Source organism: Vidua chalybeata, chromosome 6, assembly GCF_026979565.1.
Source record: "Vidua chalybeata isolate OUT-0048 chromosome 6, bVidCha1 merged haplotype, whole genome shotgun sequence".
In the NCBI taxonomy this organism is placed as follows: Eukaryota; Metazoa; Chordata; class Aves; order Passeriformes; family Viduidae; genus Vidua; species Vidua chalybeata.
Window position 1 is genome coordinate 35,460,255 of NC_071535.1, and position 10,716 is coordinate 35,470,970.

The 10,716-nt window shown below is 43.7% G+C and overlaps 1 protein-coding gene across 4 annotated transcripts in view; it reads left to right on the plus strand.

The window, feature by feature from the left end:
- The window catches only part of RGS6 (regulator of G protein signaling 6), a 258,597-nt gene extending 248,267 nt beyond the window's left edge, over positions 1–10,330 (plus strand). For all 4 annotated transcript variants that reach the window (XM_053945324.1, XM_053945326.1, XM_053945325.1 and 1 more), the window contains one exon: positions 9,821–10,330. In XM_053945324.1, coding sequence (XP_053801299.1) covers positions 9,821–9,871 — 51 coding nt within the window. In that variant the 3' untranslated portion in view covers positions 9,872–10,330. The remainder of the gene's footprint in view (positions 1–9,820) is intronic.
- Positions 10,331–10,716: the final 386 nt, after the last annotated feature.

A 10,716-nucleotide genomic window follows, 5' to 3' on the forward strand; every position in this document is an offset into this window, starting at 1 on the left:
TCTGGAATCACAGGTATAAAGCTAGGCTGGCTCTTCCATGCTCTCCAGGGTGCCCTGGGGAATGGTCAATATCCTGGAGTTGCAGAGCTGACAGTCTATTGCTTGGGAGCACTTACTAGTCCATCTTGTTTCAAAAAGGATGGCACTGCACATGGTGGCAGGTTTATCTTATTACAGTTTTCCTTTTGAATACAACAAGGATTGACATTATGAAAGCTGAGTTAGCCTGTCTTCTCTCCTAAGTGAAGATAAATGGCATCATAAAAATCAGACACCATGTATCATATATGTTATAAATAATATCTAGTATTGAGGTAATAACTTAATTTTAAAGACACACATACACACAAATCCATATATCTACATCTCTCTCTTCTGTCATATTTCATCATCTTACTAATTAAAAGGAGCCCACTATACTATTTTTAGCCCTGCAGTCTCAGCCTAGCTGTTTAAACCACTGTAGTTTCTCATCTGCTTTAGAAATTATTTAATAATCAGATAGACAGAAGCTTAGTTCTCATAAGCTGAGATGATCCTTCAGGGCCAAGTGTAGAAGGAAAATCTATTTTAATGAGTACATTTAGGGGAACTACTGCTCCTTTTTGTGTCACAAAGAAAGCCACCAAGTCTCTGCCTAACTTGAGCTGGTAGCCATTTGCCTTTAATAAAGGAGGAAATAGGAGGAGAGTCCTTTGTTGCATCTTGAGCATTATCTCTGAAAGCAGCAATGGGTACTTAAGCAATAACAGGGATGAAACCTATGGATACCAGCCTCAGCAGGTAACTTAGATAAGCCTGGACCATCATACCCAAACTTGAATTCAACCTTTCCTAAAATGGCTATATTCCAAGGAAGGAATTTTCCCTGGAAGAAAAGAGGTATTAAAATTTCTGACTCAGTGTCCAGGTGGTGACTCAGTGCCAAGACCTCTCAATTTTATTCCCAACTGATATTCTTTATGTACCACTTTTTAGAAGATAAGAGTTCTCAGTCTTTGTGCTTTAAAGGACAAGAGAGTGACCAGAGCAGAGATATATTCTTTAGGCAGAATTTCTACAAATTCTGGCTGAACTGACAGATGTGGGATACTGTTATGCATTATGTTCCTGGACTGGAAAAGGTCTTTACCTGAAGAAGGCAAAGAATCTCTTGTGTAAATTCAATGCAGTGTTGAAAGAAAATAAGGTGAAGGATGAGATGGTCTGTGTTCGAGCAGTGTGGGAAGTAGACTGTAGATTAAGGATGTAAGAATAAGGATTTTCAAATGATCCTTCTTCAAAGAATCCTGGACATTTTGGATGGAACATTTTGTACAGCACATCAATGAAGATTGAAGATGTCTCAGTTCCCAGGCACAGGTTAATAACTGAATCGACAGACTGGCCCAGCTTCATTCACCATAGCATAGGCAGAAGGAGAAGCTGGGAAGCAGGAGCTGCTGTCATCCTTATGTTAGCAGGACCAGTCTAGTGGTTTTGTATTCTCACCCAGAAGCATTGTAGGCAAAGTCCCACATGACATCCTTAATGCCTGTGGAGCCAGTGCTCTGCCTGGGTTTCTCATGCAAGGTTAACTTTTCCAGAAACAAGAATGACTGGAGATCTTGTATTCAATGTATTTATCATGCTCAATGCCCAAGATGCTTTCTGTCTGGAGCCTAAAATGCCCTCCTCCTCCTTGCAATGATGCAAACTGACATCATGGTAGCATTTCCTTTGCTTTAGTTTTCTGGTATCTTTTAGTAATTTTGTATTGAAAATTCTTGTTTCAGGATGTAAATGCATCCCAGTTCAGTGCCCAGAGAAATCCACAGTTGCATATTTAATTTCAGTTCCATATGTATCTGCTCTCTTGCATTATATAGTTGTGAAAGCTTCAGTTTCTACCCTGACTGCCTGGCTGTCCCTTCCTTGATGTTCTCAGCTGTCTCTCAGCTCCATATTGTCAATTTTGTTTTTCCCTGCTGCTGCTTCTCTACCTTCCTGAACCTGAGCTTCATCTCTTGGCCGCTGCTACTCATACTTTTTTTTATATCTTCTTGGTTTGTGTACTGTTGGATCAGACTCCAAGTCAAACTCAGTCCTATTCTTAATTCACGAGTGTGGTGCCACACATGTGAAATGTGTTGATGGAATCTTATCTTTCTCAGGTGAACTGTGTGATGTTTTGCACAGCTGTGTCACTGTAATGTATTATAAATAGTAACCATGAAAACCGTGAAGAAGGTGTAAGGCTGGAGAAAAAACTGCTGCCTGATGTCATATTTTTAACTAGTTCCTTGATAATCTCATAAAGCTGTCATGTATTTACCACTTTTCCCACTTTTTACTTTCCCAGCTCTATCAGCTTGCATAAATAGATCGCAGCATTTGAGAATATGGAAAGTATTCACAGCCTCCCATAATGACAAAGGTTTAAGCTGCTATTGGTAGAGAATAGTGGTTGAAAAAGTGGAAAGTATAAAAAGATGATACACTGAGATTCTGGTGAAGTGGCTATCAGAATAGACAGCAAGAAGGGAGGAGATACAGGAGTGGATTCCAAAGTTTTTTAGATTTGTCATCAAGAAAAGACATTCTGGGAAAAGGGTTATTTTTATCTTTGGAAGGTATTTGACTTTAAAAGAAAATGTGCTCACTTGGCTACTCTAATCATTACACTGGCTTGTGCTGAGAAAAGGAACTTGCATTACTGAGATGGTGGGAAGCGTCAGAATGTACCCAAACTACAAAGGGCTGCAGCCTGTATTTGCAGCCTGCCCTGTGATTGTTCCCTTTGTGTGACAGCCAGCCAGTGTCCACAGCTGGGGCTCAGAAGGCCGGATGCATGGCCTGCACAGTGCATGCACTGACTCGCCACTGCAGGCAGGAATGTACCACATCTGCTCTTGGTATCGTCGTGATGTCTTACCCGGTTTGGTCAGAGGTAAGTTGCATGTGTCACCTGTGTATGCTGCACAGCCTGCTCTATATACAGGATCTCCTTTAAGGGGTAAGTATTCATTGTTTCCAGTCAATGAGTTATCCTTCACTTCCTAAAAGCACTACTGTGTAGTGCTGCTGGCACAGGATGGCAGCTTCCTTTTGTCCCTATGAGGGCAAAGTGGGTGAGTGATCTTTGTGCATACCATTTGTGAAAGTGCTTGGGGACCCTTCTGGATGAAAGGCATTATACAAAGTTCAAACACACTCACTATTAATTTGCTGTATTTTATTTGAGCCACACACAAGCCCTGGAAGACAAAAGCTGGTACCTTCTCACTACAGACAGTTCTAGCTGCAGATACTAAACCATGACCTTAGCAAGGTGTTTGGGAGGGAAGGTGTGCTTAGCCCCTGCTGTGATTTCAGCCCAGTTTTTTTTGATACTCCAGGGAGATTTAATATTTCAATGGTGCATCCATTTTCCTCTGTACAAGACATTTACATATCTGGTTCCCAGTCGTGCTGAAAGCTGTCAAACAAGCTGAGTCCTTTGCACAGAATCATACCCTGCCTGAGAGGCAGACCAGCAACATTGTTAGGGCATTTCTGAGGTAGCTTGAAAATGCAGTCTGCTATATCATTGTGTACTGGCTGCAGTGATCCATCTGCTTCTCTGTCTTCCTGAGTTTTTGTCAAAGGGAAGAAAATATGCTGAATTTGCAGTCCATAGACAGCTTCAACCAATGCAAAACTGTTTCACTCTCAGCTATAAGGAGCCCAGACTGTACCACAAATAAGAGGATCTTACTTGTGGTGCTGGTGGGATGGTAGAGGAGGGCTGCAGCTATTGTGAAGCTGTGCTAGGAGTGGGTGAATACACACATCCTGGTTTGTGCCATATGCAGTGGTGTACAGGTATTTCTCCAAGCAAAGTGCAATGCCTCATTTAGGAAGCATAAGAAATCCTCACAACTTAAAATGGGAATAGATGATACTGGTTTTAACTGGACTGAAGCTCTGAACCGTTCCCATAAGACATAGGAGCTAGAAGAGCAAAAAAGCAATATCAAATGTGGGAACATAACCCATGGTGGTCAAGTTTCACTGTGATTTACAGAAATGGCAAGAAGCTCAGGTAACTTGTCAGTCAAGCCTTGGAAGAGGAGTGGGGCCCACTCTGCAAGAATTTGGGGGTAACTCATAAGACTGTGCTGGCAAGCACAGGTGAGCATTCTGCATGCTGGGATGATCTGGCCCCACCTTACCCTCTACAGCCACTTTGCAGCTCCTGTTCTCAGTTTGTGTTAGTGTGTAATTGGTGGTATTGTCCAACACATTTTGTGTGTTAATTTATGTTACTTATGTTCATAGTTTATATGTCTGTGTTTATTTTGTGTTGAACTAAGTTATTTTCCAGTATTGTTTATGTTTTAAATTCAGTTTCTTATTTAACTTCATTAATTTATGTTATGCTTATCTTATGTTGACAATGTATATCTTAATGAAAAAAATCTAATAAAAAGAATATTTTTTAAATGGCACAAAAATAAAGCTTCCCAAAGCTCTGCATTGTAATATAACATTGAAAACCAAACAATGCTGGCAGTGCTAGGGCCATGACAATCTCTTCAAAAGTAAAATTTGGTTGCAGGACGTTGTCTACCCACCGCAAAATTTCTTGTAGTATATTAGCTAACAGATAGGAAAACTGAGCAGTGCCTGTGATGATGTGAAAAACCTCAGATTCAAGTCGATGGAAGGAGAATTATCTCACCTCCACTGGAGATGCAGATCAGCCCCAGTTCTCTGCAAAGGGGATGGGGCAACAGTGCTCCCCAGGAGATGACTTCTCTTCTGGGAAGGTGATGCTTCTGGCTGGAGCAGATTGGGCAGCAGACTGGGAAAAGGAGAGCCCTGAACAAAAATGAGAGGTAGAAAGCAAGAAGTGAGGCCAACTGTAGCAAACAAAGCCCCAAGCTGGTGGGTGGAAATTGTGGAGGTGAGCAGTCAGTGTGCAATCACTTTGGTCGATATTGACATGACAAAGGGGAACCTGTGCTGCCATCTCTCCTCTCTCCCACTGCTGCAACCACAAAGCTCCTTATGGGATAAATTCTGCCTGGGTGTTCAGGTAAGTTGTTGACAACATGCATGGGAGCTCTGGCTTGTGCATGCTGGGGTGGGAAATGTCTGCATGCTGAATAGCGCTGTGCTGGGCAGAGCATACCAACATTGTGTGAAGCCATAGGTACTGGACAGAACTAAACTTTCCGTTTTAAAATATTTTTTAAAAAGTTCCCACTCTTTGCTTCTCTCTCAACTATGCAAAGTGCTGGTTTTGGCAGATAAAAGCAAGGAGCAAGATGGAAACTCTGCTGGCTCATACAGGAAGTTTGAAAGGAGTGCTGTCCCTTTTTTGCATCAAATCCCAGACACCCCTTTTTTCCTTCTTACTTGGCTTCTTGCCTATGCTTAATTGCTGAATTTTGCTTCATTAAAATAATTGCTGATTGCATTTTACACTTTAGCTTAGTAGCTACTCAGCAAAGGCTCAGCCACTGAAGATGCTAACCATCTCCTGTGACCTGCAGCTTAATCTTTATTTCAGTGGGTCTCAGTGAGCCCTGATGGCCCACAAATGCTGAGATCCAATCCTCTGCTAGACATGTAGCCAAGCAGTTAGGATGGCCACATACTTGGAAGTCATATTCTAGGGGACAGTTTCATTAGGTGTATTAAGTATTCCCTAATTTTTTCCTTAGGATATTCCAAATTCAGTTTTTACACTGTCTTTAAGAAATGGCTCGTGTTGTGAGGGTGTTCAAGGGGAAAAAAAAAAAAAAAAAAAAAAAAAAAAAGAGAACTGGACATTACCTTTACCAGATGCAGTGAAGCTCCATAGCTCCATGTCATCCTTGCCTGTAAGCTGTGGAACAGCTCAATTGCTTGCAGGACATGAGAGAAAAGGAAGCCTTCCTGCATCCAAGACGACACACAACATATGCCATACAACATATGCCCTACTGCTTGTGCTATGCTGTTTCAGTGGCAACAGTCTGGGCTTTTAATTGTTGTAACCCTAATTAGTAGTGACAAATATTTTGGGACTGGAGTACAGGCATTTCTTTATAGACTTTAGAACCCCATGTAAAAAGTTCTTACATCCACTCTAATCTTGCCTTAAGTTACTCAGCATATACGTGTGGCACAGTAAAAGAAGCACTGAAGTGTGCTGAGCTTGAGACAGTACACTTTCCAAATCCCCTGCCAGCCAAGCTTAGATGAAATTTCTCATGGAAATACAGCAGTTGTTGTTGACATTCTCTTCCAGTGGAGACAGGAGAGGTAGAGACAACTACTGGTTTCATGCTAAACAAAGATGCGTGGAAGGAAAACATGATTTATTTTGGTTGAACTTTTTTAAAGAAACTAGGTGTTTGTGCCAAACTTTCACATCATAATCAGAAACAGCCTTGCTCTGTCAGATATATCCCCAAGGGAATTCCATCCATTCCATGTGGTAGATGAGACCCAAGATGCTGTCCTGGACCTGAACTATTTTGGCATGTGTTATACCCAATTAAGAACTAATTCAGCCACCTCCAGCTTCTCAGAGCAGCCTTTCACCTGACTGACTCAGGCACTCACACTATGCAGTCTCGGGGAAGGGTTGTGGGATCACAAAGACTACAGGGGTGCATCTCACCTCTGCTGTCTCAAGGTGGACACAGGCCACCCTCTTGGTTACCCAGACACCTTTTTTTCCACACCCTAAGCAATGACACTAAAGCATGCTGTCACCATCCTGGATTCTTTGGCCACAGACACCCTTTTGGTAAGCAGGGGCAGGTAGGTTTGGATGGACTGGCTAAATGTGAAACAGAGATAGCCTGGGCCAGCCCCTCAAGTGGTGTAAATCAGCAGCACTTCTGTGAAAACAACTGAGTCATGTTGATTTATATCAGTAGGTGGATTGCAGAGCCCATCCAGCTTTTCCACCTGTTATACACTGTTTTACATCCTTCTTGTTCATTTTAGTAATAGGAAAGAGAAATCCAGTTTTCCTAATGAAATGCAGTTTTTTCCTGATCCTCTTTTATTTTAATGAGGAGGTCTAAGATGAGATAATCCTAAACTGAACACCTGCATCCCACCCAAGCCCAGCCTCCTGATATCCGTATCACTCAGACTCATGCTGTGAGGCTGACACTTGGCCCTGGATTGGGTTGAAACAAAATCCCCTACATCAGTATGCCTCTAGTTGGGGGCTGAACATTACAGCACTTCTGCTTGTAGTCGAAAATGTCACAGCATTAATCCCTCTATACAATTTCAGGGATCCTTTTGCCATCTGTCCTAGCACAGAGGTGAACATAACAGCCAAGCAGACAACATTGCTGCCTGTTTCTTGCTGTCTTAAAACAGAGCTTCTTGCACCCATCTGTTTGCAAGTCCCTGCCCATGAGGCCATTCCCTGGCGCAGTTATCCTCCCAGACAGACGGGCTTTGCACTGGGGACTCATCTCAGCCTGCAGGCGGGAAGCTTGCTGCAGTTCCCAGGGTAACGCCTTTCCCATGAGACAGGGAGCTGCAGATGGAGGCCACTGTTTTTCCCCGCAACGAGGAGCAGTTTCCAGTGGGAAACCCATGAGCGAAGTTTTGCTCTGCACAAATCACGGCCATTGGCTCCGTTTCCAGCCCACCACCCTATCCAGGGCAGCCGTCCCCTCTCTTCAGCCTGGCCCACTCCGGCGTTTCTCCTTCCTGCTTTGAACACAGGAATGTTGAAATGGGGGTGGGATGTGGAACAGTGTTTGCTCCTCAGCCCTGCTGGAACCTGACTGCAGGGAGCTGGCGTAGCCCCAAGCCACCTGCCTGTGAGAAGATAACAAGAGGAGCTGCCTGTCGCAGATTAGTTAGAGTCTGACTGAATAGGCATTATATAAACCAAGGATTATTTGTTAATTTTTTTTCTAAGAAAGTACCCAAATATTAGTGGAAATTAACTTTTTTGTTTGTTTGTTTTTCTTCTAAACTCAGCCATGTTATTTTTCCAGGAATTAACATCCATATCTTTACCTTCTTCTTCCTATAACTAGGATTCAGGGACTGATAATTCCTTAGCACTCTCTCTCTGGTATTCTTCAACAGCAGCAAAATGACAGCCCTGATCTTAACCCCCCAAGCCATGTTGCCCTGCAGAAGATTTGGCCACCCCCTGGGGTAGCACTGGGCCAAGCTTTACAACAGTGCATTTAAAAACAGTAATAATCAAAACTTTTATTTATATTACAGAAAACAACCAACAGCAACAACAAACCAAAACCCAAACCTGTGAATCTTGAATGGTGTGTCTGCAGAGCTCTGGGATGGAGCTGGCCATTCCCATGCTGAGCCCTGTGTGAGGCACAGAGCAATGGCTGTGGGCCTCTCCTGCCAGGCAGGAGAATCTGCATGATGACAGTGTTTCCTGCAGCCAACTGCTGCTATACAGAACACGGGCAGATTAGGCCGTGTGTGCTCATGCAGCTGAACAAATTATTTGGTGAAAGTCACAGATCTCAGTAAATGAAATGCTGCTTCTGTAGGGAATAGCTACATCCTTCTGGAACAGCCCTACATGGAAAGAGATTAGAAATCAAAGGGAAGTGGGAAGTGTTTCTCTTTTCCTAGAGTGATAACTTTTTAAAAAATATTTATTTACAATAGCCTGCTAATTTTTACATTTCAATTTTTTTCTACATTTTGTGCTTACTTATTTTCACTGAATAATTCATTTCTCTTGCTCTTTTTGTGTCTCTTTATTTGAAACAGCAATCAGTAAGACTTCCTATTGCAAAGGAAATCTTGGCTAAATATAGTAATGAAGGGGAGGTTATTTAAGAGCTGCTAGGTGTTCTACAGCCCTCTGGTATTCCCTGAATGTTTATTTCAAGCAAGACTTTTTTTTCCTTTAAGAAAAACATTGTTTTTCAAGAGGAACGTTCACCAAAGAAATACAGCTACTAGTGCAATACCTGAAATAGTTTTTCACTGTTATATCAGTAATTGCAAAGCCATCAGTATTCCCTATGTGGATACACCCTGTCTGCAAATGGAGAACACTGGCTACAGATCCTGAAATAGGTCCTGTAGGTCCTTTGCTCCTGAGACCATGGTCTAAGTTAGGGAAGGAGTTCATATGTGCAGGTGACCTTCCTTCTTCCTAGTCCTTGGTCCTGCCAGTGGGAAAGCTCACATGGATGACAGCAGGGCCTGATCAGGGCTGCCACACTCTTGCATTGGTGGCTTGGAGGAGAGCACAGGGAGGGCAGGGAGGCCAAGCAGGAGAGAACAGGCACCAACCCAGGAGGCAAGTGACCAAGGAGTGTGCCACAGTGAGTGACAGCAGGGCAGGAACAGGCTAAACTGTTTCTGAAATTACTTTTTTCCTAGACTTCCTCGTGGTGGATGCTGTGCGGCTGATACTGGGAGGGATATCCCAGTTTTCACAGCAGCCTTGGTTGTACATCCCTCTCCAAGCTGGGTAGAGCTCTGCACCAGAACAGCACTGGGCAGAACAAGTAGCAGTGAGTGTAGGACAGGGCTTTGCTTTTACCAGTTCCCATGAAACTGGAAAAAGGAAATAGAGAGACAGGGTCCCAGGGCACAGCCTTGAGTGATAGCCACTGGACATGATTAGGCACAACCCCTCCTTGCCAAACCACTTTCCTGGGGCAAAACTGCAGGCACATAAAATTCTAGAGGCAGGCTCACCCCACCTATCTCCCTTGTCAGGAGAGCCTCGTGCCCTACTTTGGGGGAAGGCTCTTGCTCCTCACTCCCAGAGAAACCATTCCAAGACATCACCTACACCTCTAAATCTCTTCTGTCTGTTTGTCCCTCCCTCCAGGGAAAGTCTCTGGCAAGCAAGCGCCTCACGGGCCTGATGCAGTCCTCCTGACAGCTCCAGCCTACTGCCCCGTGGAAGAGACAGCTGGGACCACTGCCGGGGACGGGGCATTTCAGGGAGAGCAGGTCCCTGCAGGGGAGACAGCCTGAGCAATTGGAAGCAGAGAGCCACACGCCAGTGGAGCACCTCTCTTCACAGTATACACCAACACTTCCCTGTCTGCACAGCTCCTTAAGGACCCTGAGCTCTGTGCAGGTACTTTGTTTCCAGCTGAGGTTTGGAGAACACTTCACCATACACTGGAGGTCAACAGGGCAAGGGCTTACTGTCTTGTAATTTAAGGAAACAGACCCAACCACAGCTTGGAGAAAGAAGAGCTAAGAGAGATCAGTGTTTTTCCACATCTCTTTTCTCCCTGGCACAAACGTGACTGTAATAAGATAGTGCCGCCATCTCACTTGCTCCCTTTCATGTGGCCGTCTGGATCCAATAAAGTATCTGGATATTTCAGCTGGAAGCTGCTTCTCCTTCTCACAAAATCCCAAATGCATTTCACCTGCAGATTAACTGACTTTAACTTGGTTTTTCTTTCCTATGTTTCTCCTCCTTTAAAACAATGAAAAAAAAAGAAAGGCACTATTTTAAGTTCATCACTCATTGTCCTTCCAATAGCATATAGCATGTCCAGAGATGATGGCAAGATCCTCAGCTGAAGTCAGGAAAGCAGGAGTGGTTTTCATCACCTGAGGATCTTTTCCCTTGAGTCAGACTCTGATCCTGGTGCAAATTCTCTGACATCGGTGGAATCGTTCTGCATGTGCACGTAGTGCAAATGTGATCAGACTCTGCCTGATGCTCAAAAAGTCATGTTTGAGATGTGCAAGGCACACACAAGC